General features: G+C 46.1%; 1 protein-coding gene across 9 annotated transcripts in view; it reads left to right on the top strand.

Moving 5' to 3' along the window:
• Window positions 1–26,158, top strand: part of SV2B (synaptic vesicle glycoprotein 2B) — a 156,890-nt gene that overhangs the window by 109,548 nt on the left and 21,184 nt on the right. For all 9 annotated transcript variants that reach the window (XM_037000582.2, XM_073227005.1, XM_073227011.1 and 6 more), the window contains 7 exons: window positions 7,221–7,401; window positions 7,712–7,863; window positions 12,468–12,601; window positions 13,961–14,050; window positions 19,026–19,136; window positions 19,963–20,051; window positions 22,316–22,480. In XM_037000582.2, coding sequence (XP_036856477.1) covers window positions 7,221–7,401; window positions 7,712–7,863; window positions 12,468–12,601; window positions 13,961–14,050; window positions 19,026–19,136; window positions 19,963–20,051; window positions 22,316–22,480 — 922 coding nt within the window. The remainder of the gene's footprint in view (window positions 1–7,220; window positions 7,402–7,711; window positions 7,864–12,467; window positions 12,602–13,960; window positions 14,051–19,025; window positions 19,137–19,962; window positions 20,052–22,315; window positions 22,481–26,158) is intronic.

Here is a 26,158-nt window from a genome sequence, read left to right on the forward strand (position 1 = left end):
GTCCCTTCAACCTTATAATTCCATTCCTTAGAATCAATTCTGGACAAATAACCAGCAATGCAGACAAGGGCACTTGCACAGACATGTTCTTTGCTGAGTTCTTTATCACATGGAAAAAATAGGTTATGAAATTTCTAGTAACAATATGGCCTCATCCATATAAGTACATGTGTGTGGTTGGATGTGTGCAAATACCAAGAATAAAACATGCTCACAACAAATGTCTTTGATTGGTGGTATGATGGACTGTGTTTACTTTAACTTTTATACATCTTATATATTGTTCAGATTTTTCTATAGTGATCATGAATTACTTTGTTATTTTATGTATTTCTGCAAATATTAATAGAGTGCTTCCCCTATGCCAGTCTCTGTGATAGGCAGTAGGGACCCAGTGGAACGCCATTCAAACCCAGCCTCCCTTCTTCCAGGAGTTTACAGTCACAGGAGTTTGACAAATGCTGAACAAATAAACATATAATAACAAATATATGTGACATGAAGGGAGGAACAATATGTTGCAGAAATACTAGCAGGAATGACAGAATTTTGTTTGGAACAGGGCTCAGCCACCCATGGCATATGTCCTATTTTTGTTTTCACAATTTAAAGGATTTTAAAGAAAAAAAAGAAAAAGATGTCACAGAGACCATTGGACATCTGCAAAGTAAATTATTTACAAGTGAAATATTTATCCTCTGGCTCTTTTCAGAAAAAAGTTTGTGGAGTCCTAGGTTGGAACAAGCCTCTCTGAGGAGGTGACATTTAATCTGGGAACTTGAGAAATATGAGTTGTCAAAAAAATATTGTGTTTTTTTTTTACCCCCAAAGTCTTGTTAGAGGAAACTTGAGAAATATTTTCATCAAAAAAAAAAGCTTTTTATTGAAAACTGGTTTCTTTTTCAGGTAAAGAGAGAGGGAGGGATATTTAAAGGGCATGCTACTATAAATAAGTTTCTTCTCCTGGTCTCTGTATTTTTTTCCTCAAATTCCTTTGATATGTGGTTGGTTTGATTTTAAAATACCCCCAGCTTATTTCCATTTTTCTCCTCCTGTGGCTTCCTCAGGTCACAGCCAATTCTAAGCTGCACTGCTTATGAGAATACCACCTTTTATTGTGTGCCAGGCATCCTGCTAGAAACCTCCAGTCCACTGTCCTCTGTAATCTTAATGGCTCCGCAAGATGAACACTATTATCAGAATTTTACAGAGAAGAAGCAATGATCAGAGAAGCTGAGTGGGTTGCCCAGGGTCCCACTGCTGGTAATCCCTGGAGCCAGGACAGCCACCCATCTATCTCATTCTCAGGACAGGCACCTCCCTCTTCCGAGGAGGGGTGTTCATTCCATTTCCTTCATGTTATCACCCACTAAAAGCCCTTCTCACCCCTCCACATTCCCTCTCCTTTCCCTCCATCCCCTCGTTCTGCAAGTAGCAATTATAGTTTTTAATTTCCTTAAAAAACTCAGTGTAGTGGTGGGACATTTCCTTAATATGCCACAGAGCTTGTTGAGGGGAATTGAACAAACTTCCTAGCTTTCTAACTAGCCCCTTATCTGCTTTATACTAAAGTAATTTTTGGTAACTCCATGGCACTCTCATTTTCCAAATTTACTGTCTTAATTTCTTCTGTTAAAGACAGATTTTAAGGGCCTTTGAGAGCACAGCCGTATCAGAGGCCTTGTTAATTTTGTATTTCTCTTCTCTGCAGATAGACTCATTGTCCCTCCATTCTTCCTTGTCATAGCCTCTCAAGACAGTGCAGGGGTTGGGGGGGATCTTCTTTCTCTACCCTTGTGTGGACTCTGTGAATTAAACTGAAAAAAGATAGATAAACAAGATAAAAATGGAGTTTATGGACATGTGTAGTGCACATACACATGAGTAACTCCAAGGGTTGGATAGATTCTGGGCTTAGGTAGCATTTCCAGAAAGAGCAATACATCTGTAGAGAAGTGATAAGATAAAGGAAAAGTGTTTCAGGCTTCCAAACTGGAAAAAGGTGAAAATATGGAGCAAACCACAGGAAGACGGGGTTGTGTTAGTAAGGTTTGTTATGTAGCGTCCTCTTGGTGCTGTCTCTGAGCAGATGAGTGCCTCTGATGATGAAGAGGCCAAGCCTGCTTTTTGGACAATGTAGGAGAGGGCAGAGAGCTTTTTTTTTTTGAAGTTTGCTGTTTCTCAGCTGTCTTCAGCTCAAAATAGTTCTTACACCAAAATGGCATATTTTGGGTCGGCATGTTCTGATCGCCTGTAACAGCCTTTTGAGAAGCGCTTCTAGTTCTTTCTAGCTCCTCTGCCTTGGACAGTGAGGTTTGGTATCAAAAGTGGCAGGCTTGGAGCCAGGGCCAGAAGTGCAGTGCCAGCAGGTGCTGGGCCAGCAGATAAGTTCCTGGAGCGTCACTGAGCGTCTCCGGGGCTCAGTCTCACCCAGTAAAGCTAAGGGGTTGGGTTCAGTATCTAATCTCTAAGATTCATCAATTTGCCTATGTGTCTGGATGGTTAAGTGTGTGGTCAGGGGACAGAAATCATGATGGTTATTGGATCAGAGAGAATTTAATATAAAAAAATGATTAACTGGGTAAGTGAAATGTTTGTTAAAACGAATATGGTCATGAATGCAGGGCCACTCAGGACTGGGGGAATAAAGGGAAGAGATTGGAATTATAATGTAGAAGCTCAGAAATGGGCCCCATGGAGCTAGAACTCATATCTCAGGAGAGGCGGCCCTGGCGGGCTGGTGCTGGTGTGGGACAGGAGGGAAGGACAGGGTGTGGCTGGTCCTGCTCATGGGATCCCGCAGTTATCCTGGAATGGCACTGCTGCTGGGGTTGAAGGATTGCGCTGGTGAAATTTAGAGCAACAAAAACACAGGTCCTTTCTCCCTCCTTTAAGCCTCTCTCTACTGCCCCCTATTGGCCGGCTCCTCAAGTTGTGGCTGGGAAAGCACCGGCATAGTCGGCGGACAAAGAAAGGCAGTAGCTTCACAAATGGCACAAGTTCATTGCTGAGATTGCAGACTGGGGACCCAGAGCCACTTTTGGCCACTGGCCACATATGATCCTTAGATGGGTCTTGTGTGGCCCTCCCAGTGTTTTTATTAAACATTTCTGTCTGGGTTAATTTTTTTAACTGAATATGTTCTTCCTGGGAAATTCACAGGACTTCCTCATTCATGATACACATTTTTAAAAACAAGTGAAGAGGGCAACTTGAAGATCATCTGGTAATCAGCTTACAAATGTAGCGAGCGGTAAGGGTCTCAGAGGGTGAGAAGCTTTTTTCCCAAGTCTCCCAACCAGCAAATGAGATCTTCGGTTCCGAGGCCAGGACTCTCCTCGCTCCCCCTCACTGTTTCCAGGAGGAGGGGTGCGCTCCAGACTCCCACTATTCAAAGTGTGGTCCATGGACCAGCAGCACCAGTCTTATTGGACACGAGGATGCCCAGGCCCCACCTATACCCACCCAATCAGATTCTGGTTTAACAAGATCCCTCTGTGATTTGTGTGCACAGTAACGTGTGAGAAGTGTTAAAGATAGCTTTATTGGAGTAAAAGAAAAATAAAATTCAACTGGGCACTGGTGTTTTTCTCTGGGGTGGGGCTGGGGTATGGGATGTACAGATTGGTTGTCAGCAAATCTCCTGACCACTCCTTTAATTCTCACCTTCTCCCAGGCCTCCCATCCCTCCTCAGTTAATAGGCCCATGTGCACGCACGTAACCGTGTGCATGCATTCATTCCCTCATACATGGGTGTGTATTCTCCCCCTCTCTCACACATACACCCACTTAAGGGCCATTTGTGATCTAGCCTTTGTCCTACCCTCAGCCCCAATCCCTCCTCTGAACCCCCCACGGGCTCTAAGCTCTACTCACACCGAACTACTGCAGGTGTTGTCCAAACACAGAAGGTGCCTTTCAGGGCCCCTCTTTGCACATGCTCCCAGCCCCTACCCACAATGCACTCCTGCATGCACCAAGGTGGGAACCCAACTAACTGCGGTGTGTCCTTCACCAACAGCTCAAAGTCTTTCTCCTGGAAGCCTCACCATATTGAGTGAGTTGTATCCATGCTGTGCTCCTTCTCTGTGTGTTTGTAATACCCGACATCCGCCTTTATTAGAGCACATTTTCTCGCTGGGAGATAGCCACGGAATTTGTTGTTTATCTCCTTGAAAGGAAAGAACCTTGCCCACTTAGTAAGTAGCACTGGGGAGGAGCTAAGGAAGAAAACGAACTCATACAGGGCAAGAAGTCTGACCAATGTTCAGCCATAAAGAGTAGTAACGTGTTGTAGCTAAAGCATCGACTCAGGTCAGAATTCCTGCATCAAAATCTTGCACTTGTGCTGTGTGACCCTGGGGAACTGCTTTACCTCTCTGTGAACCAGCTTCCTCCTTTATAAAATAGAGGTAGTGATAGTATCTATCCCTCTGGGTTGTCGCGAGTATTAAATGGGATCATCAGTGATGTGAAATGCTTGGCATGGAGCCTGTCTAGATGTAAGGTTTTAGGCACTGACTGTTGCCATTATGTATTGCTGTGGAACATGGTGGCTTCAAGCAGCCATAGCATTGACTTTGCTCATGGATCTGCAGTTTAGGCAGAGTCCCCTTCCTCTCTTTGCTCTCTTCCTCCCTTCCTTTCAACGAATGTTTCTTTATTCCAAATGCTCACTGACCAGGTATCATGAGAGGACTGCAGGACCTTTGTCGGCTGAAGAGAATGTTGGAAATTCTTGACAAGGAGTGATACTGAGGCCAGCAAAGGTTGGAGGCTGAACAGACCTCACTTGGGAGAAAAGTTCTCTCTCTGCTCTGGTCTAGACATCTAAATGATCAAGTACACGGAATTGTGTAGAAGTCGGCTTTGAGTTGGGCTGGGGGTGATATCCCAGGGGCCTATCTAGGGAGACAGACAGGGAGGAAGGGCAGGGGATCTTGGATGAGGGGCTCTCGGGGACGGTCATGGAGTGGGAGGTTGTCTAAGGCAGAGGAAGTAGAAACCAGTTCTTTCCTGGGGAGGACGTGGTTGGGCATGTACAGAGTGTGGGACATTTTGAATCGGTTGGGGTATCAGATGCTGGTAGGAAATTGGCATGGGGCTCAGGATCTCAGGACCAGGCGCAAGGTGGCCACACAGACTAGTACCACTGGATGAGAGAAATAGGGAGGCTCTCGGGCTTTCTTGGTGGAGACGGGTTATGGCAGCAAAAGCTGGTTTGAAGATGTCCTCATCAGCAAGGGAGACAGTCCTGCTACACGTAGCTGGAAATGGCCAAGAACTAGGCAAGATTGAGTCTGCAGAGAACCAGAGGTTGAGAACCCTTGGCTGGTCAGGCAGATCAACCGATAGTCTAAGCAAGGACCACTAAGCCCCACGGGATTGCAGTGCAGCATGGCACAGGCGGCGAGCTGGGTTTGCAAGTTCCTGACTCATTTTCTTGAACACAAGTGTCGGTGACCTAATAGAGTGAGAAACTGCTCACTACGTTTTCTGAGTTGGGGGCTGGGAAACTGGAGAAATAGGGAGAAAGGGAAATCCTCACTCTGTCATTTCTCTGTGCATCTTCCAAGAATGCAGAGAAACCAGGGGTCTAGGAACACAGGTCCAGAAATTTCGCCTAGATGCCCCCATGACTGCCTCCCTTCAGGCCTTTGCCCAAACGTCTCAGCTCAGTGAGGGCTTCCTGAACCAAGGGTTTTGAAATGACCGACTCCCACCTTTGACTCATGCTCCTCCCCTCTGCATTTATTTTTCCCTGTAACTTGTATCAGTTACCCACTTACAATATATTTTACTCATATTTGTTTATTATCTTTTTTGCCCAGCTAGAATGTAGCTAGAAGGCAGGGATTTTCATGTTTGTACCTCCCTGTGTCCCCAGTAACTCAAATGGTGCTTAGCTAAGACCAGGCATCTAATAAATACTTGCAGACTCAAGGGCATGTTTCATGAAATAACATCATAAGCTGAAAAGAAAAAGGAAATAACATTTCATGACTGAGCAATGTTGAGGCTAAGTTATAATGCACATGAGTGAAGTAGGTCCCAGTTAGTGAAAACTGCTGACAGCACCAATGTTATCATTTCTTTTCATCTCCTCGAATAACATAACCCACAAAGGAAACCTGCCACGGAGAATAAAGCGTAGCAGAGTTAAATTCCTCTTTTGGGGGACCTACCTTCAAGTTCATTAGCCAGCCATTTGAAGGTCTTTGCTTAGTGTCCACCCTTCCAGGCAGGCACATGGCTGCATAAATAAAGCATCTCCAGGTCCAGGGAGAAGCTTTCTTTTGTGAAAGATTTTGTGTTCACTGTTGAGTTCACAGTCAAGGCTGGGCAAATGGATACTTACATAATTTGTATTCAGTGTTTTCTCTGCCTGAAGTTCTGCAAAGTTCCCTCAGAGGTTTTATAAATAATGTATGTACTTAGCACACTTGATGATAATTAGGAAGCACTCACTATTTAATGGGAAGGAATTAGGCATGTACTTCTGGAGATTCGCCACCTCCGTGAGGATGCTGGCTTTCACTGGAAGGCCGTGAGCATGTCTACAACAATATGTTTATATGATTTCTTAGATTTACAGAGCTTATCATAAGGCAAGTGGTAGTTACATGTATTCATGAAGGACAGCTCATTGCTACTCTCACCCACATTTCCCTAAGAAATATGAACATTGATTTCAGCTTGGAAAAGGTCCTTTTTGGGTGCTTAATAAAGTAGCTGGTCTTAATGACAATTACTGGTTTTCACTTGCACCATTTCCTTCCTTTCCAATATTTCCCATACCGGCTTTGCCACACTTTTTCCCTGGAAATTCTCTACCCTGAAGGTAGAGTTTTTTGTACCACACACACTTATTTTTTTGCCTTAAAAATAAAATGACAGCATTTCCTTGTCCCGCAGATGATGCATCTCAAAGAGTAGCCCTTCAGAGAGGTACATGAAACCCAGTTATGGTTGATCAATTGCAATATGTGCACACATGTGCAAACCTGTGAGACTATTTTCTTTGAATTGTGCTCCAAAAAGTTGAATTTGTACAGCACTTCCAATTTGCCAAACACATCTGTTCCATTCCATCTTTGATGTCTGTGAAGTGGAGTTTCTAGGATGCATAAAAATGGGTGTTGCATGTTCTAAAACATCGCATGGTCTTGAGAGCCTTGTCTTCTCCCCACCCTCTCCCCTCTCTTTCCCCTCCTCCCAGGGTTGATAGTCTACCTAGGGATGATGGCGGGCGCCTTCGTCCTGGGAGGCCTGGCGGATAAGCTGGGGAGAAAGAGAGTCCTCAGCATGTCCCTGGCCATCAATGCCTCCTTCGCCTCCCTCTCCTCCTTCGTTCAGGGATATGGGGCCTTTCTCCTCTGCCGACTCATCTCGGGCATAGGGTATGTAACTGCAGAGCTTCAGGGGGGCCCCCTAGGTGTGGTCTGTCCGTCCTCCTATTCTGCCCCTGAGGGGTCCCTTCAGAAAACCGTGGGCTGAATTTTGTGTTTGACTTCCAAGATACATTATTAAAGTTGAACCTTAGAAAGGGGGTAGGTTGTAAAGTCAGTGTATAAGGTCGAAATAACCCAACACTGCCATGTCCAGTCTTTCCAATCCACTGGGCCTAAGGGTGGGGCATAAGGCAGCTTGGTTTCTGCTATGACCATTTTCAGTGTATGACTTGATTCTTTTTGCATTTTCTCTCTGCAGTATTGGGGGTGCTCTGCCCATTGTTTTTGCCTATTTTTCTGAATTCTTGTCTCGGGAGAAGCGAGGAGAGCATCTCAGCTGGTTGGGCATCTTCTGGATGACTGGAGGCATCTATGCATCTGCCATGGCCTGGAGCATCATTCCCCACTATGGTGAGTGCTTAAAACACACTGGCTTAAAATAGCCCAGGGGCCCTCGGGACCGTGGTGTCCTGACCCATTCAGCCATTCCTGTCCTCGGTGTTATTCCCTGTACCACACACAGTTCCCGCGTATGACCTTGATCTTTCTAGAGGACTCCCAACACCGAGTCACATTGCTGATTTGCAATACACATGTCCTTCTGGAAAGAATACAGTCTGTCTTCCCTCCCTCGCTCCCTCCTTTTTTCTTTTCTTCTTTTCTTCCTTTCATTTGGATTTCAACCTTCCCCTCCACCCCTCCACCCCTCGATCCCTCCTCCCCTCAGCAAGTTAAACTTTGGTAATCTCATTTTAGAGATGATATAACACAAGTCAAGAGAAATTGGTAACTTGGCCAAGATCGTGCCCCTCGAACGACCTTGAATCCTGATGCCTCCCCACCACCCCGGGGCTGTACTGTCCTACACTTTCTCCTCTAGTGCCTGCATCAGTCTTGTTTGTCTGCAGAAGTGGAACAGCGCTACAGACAGGATCTTGGTTTCAGCTGGGACAATTTTATTATCCCGGGTAATTGTAAAAACTAGATTTTCTGGACAGCGACCTGGCAATATTAACTTTCACTATTGATTTTGTTAAGAGTGAAGTTGGGGGAAGGCAGGAGATTTGGATTTGATTATGTCTTTTGAGTGTCCGGGGCAATAAATACCATTAGCATCCTTCAATGTCAATTTTGGTCAATTATGGATGTAGGCTTTGTCGTTGTTTGGAATCCTGCAGACCCATGTGGGTGGCGGACAACTGCCCTGAAGGTAGCCAGCACCCCTCTAACCATTCACCTCCTTGGCATCCTTGTTTTTAAACTGGCCCTCTGTATTCTCTGAGCTAAAGGAGGCTCCATGCATATCTTTTGACTCAATTTTGGTGCAGAAAATACCTACTGTATTAGTTAGGGTGATACTGGGTGCATTACCCTGAGGTCTCAGTGGTTTAACACAATAGAATTTTCTCCCTCCTACAAAGTCTGGCTGATGTTTCTGATCTCCAGGCAGCTCTCTTCCATCAGTCATTTGGGGGCTCAGGCTCCTTCCAGCATGTGATTCTATTTTCAGTATGTGGCTTGAAGGTCTCTGGTATGGGGAAAGAGCACGGGCAGGTGTACATGGGTGGTTCTGAAGGGCAGGCTAGGAAGTGGAGCACATCCTCTCTGCTCACATCCCGGTGGCTCCAAATCTATCACATGATGATACCCTGCTGCAAAGGACCCTGGGAAACATAATCTAGCTGTGTAACCAGAAAGTAGAGAACATGAGTTTGGGAATGTGATGTAATCTTTTGAGAACCTACTGGAATTTGTATCAGAAGCAGAGAAGAAATATTAACAGGACTAATGAAATAGAGTTGAAGATGTTTTCCAGATTAACTCTGTCACCAAAAGCAGCTTACCATAATTTTAGATACAAATTGTTATTACTCCTAATATCAGGATCAGTGTTCTGCCCTCACCCAAACACATACTTTGGTTATCCATCTAATATGCCCTTGGTTCTAGGGGTCTAAGGAATTGCTTTTTCCCCTCACATTCTTGCTATTGTATCATTTCCCTTGTTAACTGATCCAAATGTGTGAACACTAAGAAACAATTTCCACATGTCAATAGAGTAAAAAAGTTTTGAGGAGGGTGAACAAATAAAAATCGGAATAAACGATGACTCAAAGTAGTAGTGCTGCGTGATTTGGGACAAGTCGCCCCATCCTGTCCAGCCCTCATTCCTTCCCCAATGAAATGGAGGTGGGAACTGACTGTAGAGATCCGTGCCAGCCCTAAGATTCAACAACCCTCGGCGTGCAATGGGGAGTGTCGAGAATATTTTCAAGCTGATTTTAGCCGTCAGGCTAGCTTCCTTCCCAGCAGCACGAGCCATTCTAGACTCGTATTTGCAGACCCACACCCAATCGATGAGCAAGGGTCTTTGGCTCCCTTCTGATTGGATCAGCCTAGGTCATGTGCCCACCTCAGCCAATCACATACCCCAGAGGATGCCGGGTCCTGAATGGTTTCCGTATGCTTCCTCCATCCCTGGCCGCAGGGGTGATGTCAGCCCCACCCAAACCACGTGTGTGCCATGCGGGAGAGAGGCAAAGGTGGGAGGGATGCTGTGAGGGAAGCAGCCTACAAGAGTCACTACAGACTGCATCCCTTTTTCACTCGCTTAACACACACATAAGCACAAACCAACATCTGGGTAACTGGTTTCTGAGAAAGCAATAAAAGAATTCACGTTGGCAACGTGCTGACCCAGACTGAATGGGATGCCCATGACAGGGGGCCTGTGGCTGCTGGCTGACAGCAGGGCTGGGGGCTAAATATTTTACCCCAAGTAGACAGGATGCTGTCCTAGTTGTAGGCCTGTATGAAATCTGTGGCTTTTACATTTCATTTTAAAATACAAGCGTTTAGGATGAGTAAGCTTGATTGAAACAGGCATTAATGCTTGGGGGAAACCCATCTTAGAAATATGCTGGACTAGAATCACATTATAACAGGAGTGACTATTGATTTTAAGCCTCATTTTGCCGGGACCAGATGTTTTGTCCACAGTGAACCAGAAACGTGCTGACATTTCTCAATATGCCTAAGACATTAATCCTCTAATGCCCCCTCCACTTAGCAGGGACCCAGGCAAGGGAAGCTACAGAGAGGGGACTGATGTTTCCTTGTGCAAGCCATTTAATTGCTTTTGCAGAAAGGAAGTGATGGGGGGTCTTGGGTTCAGAAATTTGGGTGACTGAGTCCCTGAGAAAGAAAATGATAAATCTCAGAATGTTTTCCCGGGAACTCATGTGCACAGCCCAGAAAAAATGCATGTATTTTGGAAGATTAATTCCTATTGTAGTCAGGACCACCAGCTGTTTGTGAAATCCTGATAGAGAAAAAGTAGGGCGAGCTAAAAAGATCAGTGAACGGAACAATCCCTGTCGTCAAATTAATAGTTGCTCCATATATTTGAAAGCTGTTTGCTGCTTAATTTTATTTAATTTAAGGCCCCAAAGATGTGCCTAATGAATGCGGTAAGTGCAGATTACTAAAATCACCCTAAAAACCATAGAGGCATGAGGGAATAATGGATTTTTGATGATTTACACATATTAAGGAAAAAAATCTTTCTGAGCCAGAATGCTTATAAACATAGCTGCTTCTGCCCTTCTTCCCTTGTTACTCATGTGAGTTCGCTATGTACTTGCCATTATTCCAGGGTAGTTTTTGGACATGAGTTGAGAACATGCAAATATTACTGTGGTTTTATCTTTCTAGTGTCACTCCCAGCAGAAAGGGATGGCTTTTTAATTCAAATTAAAACAAACAAATGGCAGTGGGATGGGGAGGATAAGAGACCGTGCTGTGCAAAAAAAAGATCTGCTTCTGATTGAGGACGTTGGTTGACATGTGCGTTGTGAGGCCAAATATGTCGAAGGGGCCGTAGGCCCACATTTTCCCATCTGGGATGCCCTCTGGCTGGTCCTGATTGTGCAGAGTAGGAAACACCTGTAGAAACAGCAGATATTGGTTGGGAGTTCACTGAAAATAGAACAATTTGAAGCACAATGAGGAGTAATAGAGAATTTAAGGTATAAATTGCCCACCTCTGGTGTCAGCCATATGGTATGTTTTTAAGTCACTGTAATAGAGATTTACATCCCAATAGCATTTACCCTCTGAACTTCAAAAATCAGTATTTGATAAAGTTTTGTCTTTTTAAGAAATGTCGGAATTGTCTCCAGGGATACTTTGAGTGGCAGGAGAAAACCAATCTCTTTATTTTATAACCTTGGCTTTAAATAAAGTGATTCTTTCACTGCTCTTTGCTGCTGTTCATCTATTTGACTCAACATCTTTGGCAATAAGTGTCATGTAGCTACTTCTAAACAAATCAAATCTACCCTCAAAGCAGGTGAATTATCATTGGTTGCCGGGAGCTTCCACAGACAGCAAATCTGTGGAGGTGTCACTGCCTGCATTTTGCAGCCGTGGGAACCCAGTAATGTGAGAAGGCCAGGATTTGAACTCTGATAGATGTGACTGCAAAAGTCCAGACTCTTTCCACCGTGTTATTGTTCCTTAAAAGAGGGACGTTATGTGACCCATGATTATATCTGAAATAATGGTCTGTAGGTCCTGAAGGCCATTTCCAAAACCTCATTTTAGAAATGTTCTGAGTGGTGGAAGCTAAGTAGGAGCTGGTCACCTCTTCGTTTCAACGAGGGTGGAATTCGCTTGGATGTAGAAGCCCAGTTTCTTTAAAATCAAAAAAATAGTATTTAACCTCAATAACTTAAATTGTAATGAGTATATAGAAATAGGGGATGTGGTCTCTTATTTGTCCTCTTACCCAACCTCCTGTGAATGTCAGGCCAGGCCTACCTAAGGGGTTGTCAAGATGCAGATTCCTGGCACCCATCCCAGGTTTGTGAATGAGATGCTTTGGGGGTGCAGCTGGGGAGTCTGCAGTTTAACCAGCTCCCCTGGGGAGTCTCTCACTCCTGGCCATTTGAGAACCAGGCTTGAACGTCACTCCAAGCTCGTGTGTCAGAAGCCCTCTGACTGCTTCTTTACAGGCTGGGGCTTCAGTATGGGCACCAGCTACCACTTCCACAGCTGGAGGGTCTTTGTCATCGTCTGTGCCCTGCCCTGTGCTGTGTCCATGGTGGCCCTGAGGTTCATGCCGGAGAGCCCGAGGTTTCTGCTGGAGGTGAGTCGGCCCCCCTGCCCCGTCGCTGTGGCCCCCGATGTTGGCCGGCCTGACCCCTCATTAAGACCGGCTTCATTGCTCTCTGGACTGGCTGCACACCCTGGATTCTGGGTGGTCTCAGGGGCTCACTGAGCACAGAGCAGAGGCACTGTGCCCCAAGATGGGGGTGCCCTGAGGCTGCTTCAGGCACATGGTCACTCCAGAGAGTCTAGATTATGAGGCTCTCCAAGGTGCAGGAGATTTTCCAAGTTGCAGCTTGTAACTGCTTTTCACTGTTGTCACTGTAAGTGACACTGGTAAGCTTGTCACTGCTCCCAAGCCCTTCAGGACTCTTAGCGGTGCAGGATGGCCTCCCCGCCAGAAAGCTGCTCCCAGGCTCCTGTGAGGAGGGTCCTTCCAGCCTGGGGGGCTCACGTGCTAGCCGTGGTCAGATGGGGCAGGGCTGGTGGAGGGGCAGCAGGGCTCGGAAGCTCTCACACCCCCAGTGCTCAGAGTCCACTTACTTGCCTCCTTCTAGATCTTTCTGCAGAGAGATCCTCCTTGTCTGATTCCCTCCTTTTCCCTACTGATCAAGGGGCAGATGCAGGGAATTTTTTAAACCAGGGTTATCTCAAAATTACCCTCGTTGTGTGTTAGTTTCCCAGGACCACAAACTGCATGGCTTAAAGTAACAGAAATTTATTACCTCACGGTTCTGGAGGCTGGAAGTCCAAATCCGGGTGTCGGTGGGCCACGCTCCCTCTGAAGCCTTGCTTTTCGCAGCTCTGGGCCATTTACTGGCAAACGCCGATGCTCCTTGGCTGGCGGCTGCACCGCACCACTTCCTGCCTCTGTCCTCATGTGGACGTCCCCCTGTGTGTCACTGTGTTGTCACCTGGCCATCTTCTTATAAGGACACCAATCGTATTAGATTAGGGGCCTCAGTACGACCTCATCTTAATTAATTACATCTACATAAACGCTTTTTCCAAATGGGATGATATTCCGAGGTATTACGGGTTAGGGCTTCAACATATCTTTCTGGGGGAGACAAAGTTCAATCCATGACCTGTTGCTTCTTTGCTTTCTCCTGTCAGGGAGGAACACAGTTCCCACCCAGCAGTCCATTCAACCTTAGAACTAAGAGTAGTAGGACTGCACGACCGTGACAGCGCGTACACTTACGCTTTGAAGGCACAACCTTCTCTCTCCAGGATGGACCGGGGACAGAACCTTGTCCCAGCCTCTCACAAGCCCTAGATAGTAATGAGACCCTATCTAATCATCTCTGCCTCAGGCACCAGCACCCACCCAGATTTGCAGGGTCTCCACCCCTAATCAGCAAAGGACTTTTCATGCCTTTTTCCTTGGTTTAAGCAGATGGGTAAACACGACGAAGCCTGGATGATTCTCAAGCAAGTCCACGACACCAATATGAGGGCCAAGGGTGCCCCGGAAAAGGTGTTCACGGTGAGTGTGCGGCCGTCTTCGTCAGCAAGAACTGTTTTGGTTTGCCAAAAATTAGTAATTCTGTCTCATAAGCACATCCGAGAAAATTTGTCAAAAGGAGAATAAAACTCCTGAATTTCCCATCACTGTATCATAATTACTCTTTGCATTTTGATGGATGTCCTTCTTGCTATCACTAAAAGTTAAAGAAAACAATGAAAGACTATTCATATGGGGACAAGCATATGTATATGTGTTTGTATATATGTGTTAAGAGTACTCATGACCATTCTATATGTGGTCTACTAGTATTCATAGCCATCCTTTTAGTGAACATTAATTTAGGAACATTAACATAGTTTCCCTAAATGCATCCCTAATGCTAGAGATTTATTTACTATGTTATTATGTTGTTCCTGTAGATATTGCTGCAATGAACCTTCTCACTCATAGCTCCTTCCCCTTCATGCTCTGGGTTTGTTTTCTAAGAGTAGACTTCTAGAAATAAAATGACTGCCTCAAAAAGCATGAGTATTTTTATAGCTCTTGAGTTACATTGCCAAATTACATTTCAATAGGTTTTTCCAATCAGTAATACCACAAAGCAACAGGATGCCTGTCTTTCTGTATCCTTTCCAGCATTGGCTGTTAGCCTGAATTTTGTTTCTTGATAATTTAAAAAGTGAAAAACCGGTACATGGTCATTTCCAGGAAGATGTCCTATTAGTTACCCGGATCTGTGCTCCTTCCCACCACGCTCTGTGGCCAGGGGCCAGGAACGCCGCTGCAGGTGGGCCGTGCACCCATTCGCCTGACTTCCTTTCAGCCCAACTGCAAATCCATCTCTGCAAGGAAGCCTTCCTGGGTGAAGTCCCACTTACTCCAGTCCACCACTTGGGCTTCTTTGGCCCCCATAGTTTGAGTCTGGAGTGAAACACTTGTTCTTGCGAACTGCTGCTGAAAACCCCTGATTCTTGGGCAGGACCACATAGCAGCTGCAACCTGGAGCCAGGCAATCTGGGTCCAAATCTCCATTTTGACACTTCCTAGTTGAATGGCCTTAGGCAAGATGCCCTTTGTGCCCCAGTTTCCTCCCTGAGGAAAAAAGGATGATACAACCTACCTGGTTATGGTAAGGATGAGATGAAGTTCCTAAACCAGGGTCTGGTTTGGAGTAAGGGCTACGTGGATATTAACTACTGTTCAGAAATGTTATGCCCTGTTTTTCCATAAATTAACTCAAGTAATGCATTTTATTGAAAGCTGTTTGTTGGCATATTTCCCCAACTCCAGTGCTCCTAAAAATATGTTTAAAAAGGGACAGTGCTTTTATCACACATATTTATTAAGAAGCACAGTTAGCAGAAGTACCTCAAAGGTAAGAGGATTGGGGCGCAGGGGGCTCTCCCAGCCCTGCATCTGCTCCGCTCTCCCTGATGGATGGTAGGGCTGCAGCCGCGCTGCAGGTGTGGACACCAGGCATTAGTGAGCTCCCTGCCCGCTGGGATCGGGGCGTGCTTGGCTCTGTCCTGTCCCCACCCCACGCCCACTCCACAGACTGCTCTCCGTGCTCCTCTCATCCCTGGGAGACGTCTTCGTGGTCGTCCATCTCTGCCTCCAGCCTCTGCAGCCAGGTCAGCTGGATTGGTTTTTGTACAACATCAACCTGGTATGAAATGCAGATGCACACAGACACACACACACACCCATCACTCATGCCAAGCATTTGCAAGTTTATATATAACCTTACTGGCAGTTTGAGGCACTGCCTCGCAGAATGCACAGCCCCCCTTTCTCCCTGCTCCACCCCCTCCTCTTTGCTCCTCCTTTGTAGCCTCCCCATCACGGTTCCCCTGTCCTCTCTCTCTCTCTCTCCCTCTGGAATAAAACAAAATCTTCTTGGATCATGCATAGTTGGTCACTGGTCTTCTGCATTTGAGCCCGTCTCCCTGAGATTCTCGCACACCTCAAGCAGTGTATTAACTGACATATTTATTCCATCCACACTCAGAGCTCTCCTAAGAGGCGTCCTGGTGGACGGAGTGCTCTCCACCTCATTTACGGTCCCTGCCTTTCCCAGGGAGCTGTAAACTCTGCCGACCTCACCAGTCCCCTGGTCCCCCTGCCCTCACAGTGCCTTCCACACAGCGGTTTTCCTGCCTGTGGCTTCTGGAAGGACCACCTTCTAAATCCACCATGTGGGCTTGCCCGACAGGGAGCCCCTTTTAAGAGAACCGATCCCCATTTTTCTCTTACCAACCTCTTCTAATGTAAGCAGCCTAATTTTGAGGAATGAGATCTGAGCCTGGAAATCAATAAAAACAACTCTAATTTCCAAAGACAAAAGTTAAGTCTTTTACCTGGGTTCCAGAAGCCCCCCTTCAGGGATGGTAATCCAGGGACAGGGACTAGGGCATGTGGGCGTTTTGTCTCCGTCCCCATGTATGCTTGTCACCAAGTTCTTAGGCATGGCCTTTGCATTAGGAGTTTTCACCCAACAGGAGAGGGAATTACAAATGTTGTGGGTTCAGTATTCCACACCGACCTGGTGGTCACAGAATTATGTAGAAGTGGATGACTGGATGGGCCAGGAAAAAAAAAAAGAGAGAAAAACAACCAGAAAGTCAAAGAACTGGCTTGGCAGTCAGGAGTGAATACTCAGCCCAGCTGGTTGGGTGGGTCCCCGCTTTGTTCCTGTGTGGCCCCCACAGCGAACACCCTCATAAATGTGCTCAGCAGCCTGGAAGAGGGGCTGAGGGCAGGTCAGGCTCTCCGTGAGTGTTCTTGTTCTTGGGGTGCACTGGATGCTGCCCTCCTGACTGCCACGTTTGAGCTGATGGGGTTCAGGACACGCTACCCCCGAAATTTGGCACCGTGGCATGTTGAATATCTTAAGCTGAAGGAGTTCGAGGAAGCAGAAGCAGGAAGGGCGCTCTGACCTCTGCCCGCTCACCCTTCTCCCCCTCCCCTGTGAAAGGCACCCTCCCCGTAGCAGGAGGAAAAGAGACTTATGACCAGAGACAGGGAGCTTGGGGCCGCAAAGGCTGCACAAACCAGCCGTGCCAAACCAGCCCCTATCTTTCCACTTGCTTCTTCACCATTTACTGCCTCTTGCCCAACCCCTTTGTCTTGTCAACTCTTCACAGATTCACTGTTTCTTTGCCCAGAGGGTGTAGAGCTGCCTATCTGGTCACTGCTCCTGCCTATCTGGTCACCGCTCCGGATCTGGTATACAGGCCCCCAGGGACACGGAAAAGTTCAGTGAAATGCGGATGCTTTGCTGCTATTCATCTGTCCTTGTCAGTTTACTTTCAGACCCAGCCAGGGACCCTAAGGGGTCAAGGGAAATGTTTTCCTCACCTTCAAAGCCTTGGGTTTCACCAACTCCATTCCCTGGCTGCCTTACAAGCTTCTGAATTGCCACCTGGCCCATATCCCAGAGCCACCTTTGGAGGGGACAGAGTGAGGCGTCCCCAGGAGAACCCCTGTGCTGTGGGGCTGGGGTGAACACAGGCCACCTCTAATTTAGACCAAATCAAAGACAAGGATCCTAGTTAATTGTAAATTAGAGTAATTGTGCTCGAAGCTGTCAGCCCACCCACTCCCAAATCCCTAGGGAACAGGGTGTTATTTTTCACTTAGAGCAAAGAAAATAAAAATTTGTGCCTATGTGGATAGGTTAATGCCTTGGAGTATGATTTTTGAGGTACCTCCTGATGGGGGGTCAACCTTGCCCTCAGGCCTCCCTCGGCTGCTGCTAGGGTTCAGGGTCTCCCTGCTGGGATCTGACAATGTGAAGCCCAGCCTCAGCCAGGAGTTCTGCGACAGGCATGGCCCTGTGTGAGCACAGACACATGATCATTTGCAAAGGCCATGTACCGGGAATGGCAGGCCAAGCCCAGGAGGCTGTCAGGATGCTTGTGCACCTGCGGGCTCAGGAAGAGCACCTGTGCTTTTACCAGATGCTCGGAGGGGTGCCTGGTCCTCACCAAAGTCTACAAACCACTGTTTTTAGGGTTTAGAAAAGCACAGCCAAGCTGTCATAGGCCCTGTGCTTGGGCATTGATGAGTCGGTTGCCCATCTCCAGGGACTGGGTTTCTCCCTGTGGATTATCCAGCCTCATGTCTGTTTATGCTCCTTTGTCTCCTCACATTCCCAGGCCTTTGGCTGAAGAAAGAGTTGGAGACTCTCTTAGGACTAACACCCTTTATCCCTCGATGAAAGGATTGTGGAGCTGGTGCTGGAAACAGCTTTGAGTTTTTCTGAGTGAGCCTTTCCACGTTGCTCGGAATAGGTCTGCAAGCATGGACCTTGATAGCTTGGCTAAGAGAGTTTGTGTGGTTGGGAATCTCCGTAGTTATAGAATCAGTGGTGGATTTAACCACTGGTCCACTTGACAATCACTGTCCTGACTGTCAGGATTGCTCACTGGGGCTCCCTGCTGACGTTGGACAGATCAACATTCCCCAGGGCCCTTGAGTTAAGGCTGAGATACACCATTTAATTCTCATTTCCTCTCTGATTTCCACCAGGAAAGCCGGGGACATGATTTCTCTTATTCTATTGTGTTTTAAAAATATCTTAAGTAGCAACCACCTCCCACCTCCTTGCCCCCCGACCACCACCACCACCACCACCACCACATCACACACACACCCATGCATGCACTATTGCCTATATAGGTTCTAGACATCTGTGATGTTAATATGTATTAAGGTCTACTGTGGGTAAATCAGATATACATGGGAATTCAGTGTATTACGACTAATGTAAATTTCTTGGAACATGATTTAGTGAAAGGCTGATTCACTTTGTCTGCAGCAGGATGTATCCATCTGAGAAAGATCCCTGAGATGCTATGCATATCTTTGGTTAAGGATCATGGGGCTTCTCCAGTCCATCAATAAGTTAATGAAGTCAGTTACATTGTCGCTAAAATGGAGAAGTCTGACACAAAGTGGTGTGAAGATTCTCTAGCTTCTCTTTGCTTTACAGGTTTCGCACATCAAAACTCCCAAGCAAATGGATGAGTTCATTGAGATCCAAAGCGCGACAGGAACTTGGTACCAGCGCTGGCTGGTCAGGGTCAAGACCACTTTCAAGCAGGTAGGACTGGGGACACGTGGTGGATGAGGGAGAGGCTCTGCGGAAGGCTGTAACCTCAGGCCATGAAGGATAAAGATCCTGAACCCCCCTATCAGCCCAGGGCCGTGCGGTGGGGAGGAAGCGATGCTGCGTGGGGGTGTTTGAGTCTCGGCCCATGCCTGCCTCTCACTGGCTGTGTGCCCTTGAGCCATGCTCTCTAAACTTTAGTTTCTTTTATTTTCTTCCTAAGGCGGAGATTTTGAATGTAGATAAATGTCTAGTTTGAGTCAGCAAACTTCTCTCCAGCATCTTCTCTTTAAATATTCCATAGGGTAAAAGGAGTGAGTGAAACAGATGACCCCTTGAGGCTTGTTAGCGATTGCTGAGAGTCTTCATGAAGGACAAGGCCATTTTTCCAAAGAAGTGCTCCTTCTGGCGCATCAGCTGTTGGGCACTACGGCAGCTGGCCGCCGTAGTCTATTGAGACTGGATGACCTTCGTGGTGAATGGTTGTTAAATGTCTGGAATATCACCTATTCCCACACGCAGAGCAAAACTCACTGCCCAAGGTTATTCGGTGCCTTGAAATTCCAGCTCTGCTTCTGAGCACATGCATGGCCATTACTGTGTCCCCAGGGAATATGCTTCAGGACTGTTAGAGGCAGAGGCCAGCCGGGAAGGAGAGAAGAGGCTGTCCTTGTTTTCTAAATGCAACTGTTGCCTCTGGGATCACGGCTGTCATTCTTTCCGTGGGATCCTAGGCCACTTCTTAGAAAATCTTAGAAAACAAGCTCTCTCCAGTCACAAAATCCTTTGTGTAACCAGCCTTCTGTGGTGTGGGTTATAGGTCTGGGATAACGCTCTGTACTGTGTGATGGGGCCCTACAGGATGAACACGCTGGTTCTGGCTGTGGTCTGGTTCACCATGGCTTTAAGGTAAGCGTCATGTTCCGTAAGTTCATTAATTTCCCCATGCCTCAGGTGTCTTATCTATAAATTGAAGGTTAAAATTGGTTCTAACTCACATGGTCGGTATTAGACCGGATGCTCTTGGCTGTAAATAACAGTGGCTTCTAGTGGCTTCTACAACAAGGATATTTCTTACCCTTTGTGGCAAGAATTCTGTAAAGAGACAAGCTCCAAGAGGGGTTTCAGCTTCTGGCTCCTTCTCATCATGTTGCAAGGTGCCTGCACTGCTCTTGGCATCCTGTCGACTGGGGAAATGTTACGAGGAGGAGGCTGCCTCTCTGAACTTCCCTTTTTAATGGGGAGGGAACCTTTTTCAGGAGTCGCCAGGCGACTTGCCCTCTGTTAGAGTCCCCGGGTGTGCGTGACTGATCACCGGCGAAGGGGATGTGATTTCCTAGTAATTGAAGACTAATCTGGATGAAGCTGAAGGTACTGTTAGCTTTCCTGAGGGCTGATACTCAAACAAAATTGAGTTTTTCTGAAGGAGGAAGCAAGGAATGAGTGCTGAGCAGGCAGCCAGCAGCTGCACTGTGATCGAATAGATGAAACAGTGGAAATGCAATATTGTGCCATACAAGGAAGAAAATGAAATGTAATACAATTGGTGACTAGCTGGCTCTCACCCAAGTCATATCTTTCACCTCCAAATAACATTGCTCTTGTTGTGCAAGTTTTGAGGCTCACTAGCAGCATTATAAAGCTATTTTACTGTACATAGAAAGGGCTTGTGGTAGTTTCTGGCACATAATAAGTGCTCATTAAATGACTATTATCAAGTAGGAACTTTCAGTGAGATTTTAAACTTCCATCTAGAGAATTCCTTTGTTCACCCCTACCTGTGCCCAAAGACACACTCCCTTGACCTAGGAAATTAGCTCTAGTGACTGCTTGGATTAAGGGAGGAATATGGGAGACCTGATTTCTTCCAATACCTGTTAATGGAGACCTAAACGTGAATACAGGTAAAGGAATAGGTAAGAGAGGGAGCCGCACCCCACTCCCTCCACTTGTCCCATCTAAATGAAGAGTGTTTCAGAAGCCAAAGATGGTAGGCACTAGATTCAATTCCATGATAGTTCAAAGATTCATTTCATTTATATTTACTAATGTCTAATTTCATTTTATTGAAGAGGTAATACATTTCAAATGTTGATACAACAGGAATCTTGCCTCTCTTCCTTCTCTGCCCATTTCTCTGCCTCTTATATGTAATCATCTTTTATTTTTGTATTTACCATTTCAGTGTTTATTTCTGCAAATAAATATAATTATATGTGTATATATATATGTGTGTATATGTATATATATATATATTTATAAAATTATTTCAGACTTTATATATAATATAATTAGTCTCCAGACTTTTGCTATGCAAACAATGCCACATGTATAACTCTGTAGGCTACTTTCTACTTGTGCAAGTTCATTGGTGGAATAGGTTCCAAGAAATGGGATTATAGAGTCAAAGGGGGTAAATCCACCAGTAATTTTTCCAGACATTGACCAATTGTCTTCTGTATGGTATTGTATAATTTTGCCCTATTTCCAGCAATGTATGAGAGTATCTGTTTGCCTATGACCTCACCAACAGTGTGTTGGCAAACTTTGGGGTTTTGAGAATCCGGTACGGGAATGGTAACACCATGCGGTTTTAATTGTGCATTTTTCTTATTATGAGTGGGATTGAGCATCTTTTTTATGTGTTCAATGGCCAGCTTTTTCAGTTGGTGATCTTGAGTTTTTGAGGTATAAAATTCTATCATCTGCACATGGAGATGGTTTTATCTCCTGCTTTGCAGTTTTATTTCCTACTCTTTCTCCTGTCTAACTGAGTTGTCTAAGACCCATCATGTAGTGTTGAAGAGTAGTGGTGATAATGGGCGCCCTGGTCTTGCTCCTGTTATTTAGTGGGGTTGTTTGGTGTCACCCCATTAAGTAAGATTTTGCCTTTTACATGTAAGGAAGTGTCCGCCAATCCCACTCTACTGCTGTTTTTCTCAAGAATGAGTGAATTTTTAAAAAATCAAATGCCTTTCACCATCTATGGAGACAGTCATGATTTTTTTCCTTAGCTGTATTGCTCTGATGTGTTATATGATGAGATTTTCTAATAACGAACCATATTAATACTTTGAGAATGAGCTTGATCTGCATCAAGTCAGGAATGCGGACTCTGATCATGAAAGAATAAAGCAGATTGCTGCTCGAATATTCTGTCTTCTCTATTACAGCTACTATGGTCTCACGGTTTGGTTCCCGGATATGATCCGGTATTTTCAAGATGAAGAATACAAGTCCAAAATGAAGGTATTTTTTGGTGAGCATGTGTACGGTGCCACGATCAACTTCACGATGGAAAACCAGATTCACCAACATGGCAAACTTGTGAATGACAAGTAAGTATGAACCTGGGCTTTCCCCAGATCCGAGTGACAGTCCAAGGGGCGCCATTGGAAAGACAAGAATGCAGCGTGGTAGAGGAATGAGCTTGACGGCTGTGGGCGTGTCACGGCTTATCACGCTGCTAGAGTGTCATCTCATGGGGACATCTAGCTACCCATAATGTCCCTTAGTTCTCACATTTGCAAAGTAAGCTGCTAGAGACATGACAGTCCCCCTGGTGACTCTGTCTGTGCTGGACTGGCTTCCAGTTGTCCCTTATCTCCCGGTTATAGCAGATTCACCCAAGGATGGAGACATTTGACCGAGGAGGGGAAGTCAGACCACTTTCCTGGAGTCTCACACCTTTAGTGGAGGTGTGCAGGGAGGCGTGGGCTCTGAATGGTGCCTGCCTGGAGAGAAGGTCCAGAACTCTCGGTGCTGAGGTCCCTGCACCAGTCCCCTCTCCTCCCCCAACCCCCGCCCTTGCACCCTGCATGGTTTTGAGCTTTTTCTTTGATTTTGGAAGCTTCTCTGGAAGCTAATCCAGAAGCCAGCATGACATTACTTTGTGTTATTCTTCCACCTAATGTCATGTCCAAGGGTCGGTCAGCATGGCCCATATATCATCCAGAGGGAACACCAGGGGTATATTAGAAAAGTCCTGTACCTTTGTAGGGCTGCCTCCTCAATCCATTTTACTTCTCTTCTTTGAACACCTGCAACAAATGAGATGGACAGTCCGCCCCACTGGGCTTTAAGAATGCCTCTTTGAGGTTGTCCTCTGAAGCCCCCCAAATGGGTCAGGGCATGGTATTAAAGTTCACTGCAGGCCACGTGATTCACTAAGCTGAGCATTTACTCCTTTGCCATTTCCCTTCTGGAATCGCACTCAGCAAGCTCATCGGGTCCGGCTGTGCAGTGGCCCAGATAATTCTACGTCACTGGCATAACCTGCCCCATATCACCTCCACGTGAGCAGTGACCCAGTGCATTCTCTCCTCCAGTGTATGGTCTGTTCCCCACCCGTGCTCACCTCTGTGTCTGAGTGAGGCGATCCTGCCCATGACTGTTAGCCACTGTAGGAGAGGAGTGGATGCCAGTGTGGGGTCCAACGAGGACCTTCCAAAAAGCTCTTGCAGGCTACACCTTAGCAAATGATCGTTGTTACTTAGGACATGATAGAAAGTGTGCAAGGAAAGGGGGATATTATGTCTACAAGTATGAGACCTTTGGGGAGGAAGGCCAGGACCAGGTATTGTTGAACAAGGAATTCAGATTTTCAGATGATTTTTTAACATGCAGAGGCTCAGTCACAAACATGTGCACATTCACGTGACCATGCATATGCACCCCCTGCTCAGACCCTACGGGGTCACTAGAATCTGCCGAGGGCTGCTGTTGCAGGGACGGTGGCTGCAAAGCTGCTGGTGGTGGTGGGCGGCAGTTCCCCCGGGACTTCTCACTCTCAGGGCTCTTCACTATGTCAAGAGATCTTGTGTTGGTCTTGCTTTATCAGAATACTTTGCAAATGTGAGAACTAAGGGACATTATGGATAACTAGATGCCCCCATGAGATGACACTATTGTCTGCAGAGACAAATTCACTAAGAGACCTCATTTATGATTTTCCCAATGTTCAGTGATACTCTATTGTGATATTAGTTTTAATAATAATAATAATAACGATAGTAACATTGATTTTAGAAAGGTCAGTAGTAAATATGGCAGCCAACATTATCCAGCATTTTTATGTGCCAGCCCCTCGCTTATTAATGCCTTACTCAGATAATTTCATTTAATCCTCACAAAAACTCCAGGAGGCAAGAAACATGCTTTTTATTTTACAAGGGGAGAGGGGGCACAGAAACTTAGAGAGGTTGACTAGCTTGCCCAAATTGCACCACTAACATAAATAGAAATGTCTCTGTCCCAGGCCAGACATTCAACTCCAGCCCCTTACCCTTGACAATTACAAATACTGTGTCACTGGGAAACTCCATTCCCACGGGGGTCCTTTTACATGGTGTTTCCTTCTTTAACAAGTTAAACGCAATGCCAGAGCCCTTTTGATTTATTACAGGCTGGTTTTGGAGTGCTAAGACTTGTAGAAAGTGCTAAGCTGTGTAGAAAATGGGAACTTCTGGTTCACTCTCTTCTAGCAACTTCTCTCAGTCCCCCAAAGCAAGCTGCTGGCTGGGTGGCTGAGGAGGAAGCAGGGGTTGGGGAAGGCAGGGATTTCGTGGACCCAGGAGCTCCTCCAGGACCATGCAGTTATTACCAAGGGCCTGGGAATATGCATGAATGCCAAGGATTGTCTGGGAGGGGATGTAAATATTCTGCGTGCGTTGATGTCCGACCAAGGATTGTCTGGGAGGGGATGTAAATATTCTGCGTGCGTTGATGTCCGACCTTGTTGCTTACTTTTCAAGTGCATGTGGATGTTTTTGTGGTTATTAAAACAAAAATTTCTTGGAAAGTCGCAATGAGTTCATTTTAACTTGCCATATATATTTTTTTGGCTAACAGCTACTAAAAGTACAACCACTATCCCTTGAAGCCCATAATTATTCCTCCCAGCAAATTGTTTGAATAAAAGGTGTTTTTCTCCTTGGCAGATAAGGAACCTTTGAAAGGGGCGAACCTGGTTTCTTTTCTTGAGTTATGCTGCCATCTGCTGGTCAGCAGTTAAAAAATGCCTACTCTGAAAACCCCATGCCTCTAGGCAGTTACACTGGAGTTCTTTGGCTTGGGTGGGGCATTTTTCCCATTTGCACCAGTAGTCCTCCTTTAACTTTATCCACACTTTGCTGATTTAAAATTTAGATGGAAACGATCTATTTTATTGACATGGGGGAAGATGACTTGTGTAAACGGCATCAGATTTCACTTCACCCAAGGGCTCTGTCAATAGAGAGATCTCTTAAACCTGAACGTCATCCTGCCATTAGACCAACTCCTTTGGAGAAGAAACAGAGGTACACAGGTTCGTTCTGGCCCACTCCCCAGGCACCCTCTCAGGCCTCATCCTGCTTTGGCCTCAGAACTGGTGAGATTTTGGAAAATGCAAGAAAAGCAAGAGATGAAATTGATATTTTAAATCCTGAGCCACTGTGTCAGTCCAGGCAGGCTCCTTTCAGAATAGCTTGTCATTCCAGAGCTAGTTAATCAACTAAGTTACCCTCTCTGCTTGGGAAGAAATTTCTGCTTGGCAGAGCTCATTACTGTGAGGGTTGGGATGGAGAAGAGATGATCTGATTTAAACCTCCCTGGACGGCAGGACCTGATTCCTGGTCATGGCCTAGGAAGTAATGCCATAACCCTGAGATTCCTCCTGGCTGCAAGGGAGGCCGACGCTGGGCTCCAGTCAGGGCTGGAACCTCACATGGCAAGGAGTGATTTGTCCATCAAGACAATTGGCTGGGGAGAAACTGGAAAGAAGCCCTCATGGATTCGTTTGCAAGGTGCATAGGTCAGAATGAAAATGAAGTTTGCAGGATTTAACTCTAAAATGAGGTACGCTGTAGAGTGGGCCCAGGAAGAGCAGAGAGGGAAAGAAAACAATCACACACCTAGGAAGAGAAGGTCGATTTCAGGCTTCAGGTGCCGTGCTACCTGCACTGTTCCAAGCTCCATTCAGTGGGGCATAAATAAGAATTACGTTCAGCTGCAGTGGGCCGGCGTCAGCACAGGAG

The sequence above is a fragment of the Manis javanica genome, chromosome 18, assembly GCF_040802235.1.
Source record: "Manis javanica isolate MJ-LG chromosome 18, MJ_LKY, whole genome shotgun sequence".
Taxonomy (NCBI): domain Eukaryota; kingdom Metazoa; phylum Chordata; class Mammalia; order Pholidota; family Manidae; genus Manis; species Manis javanica.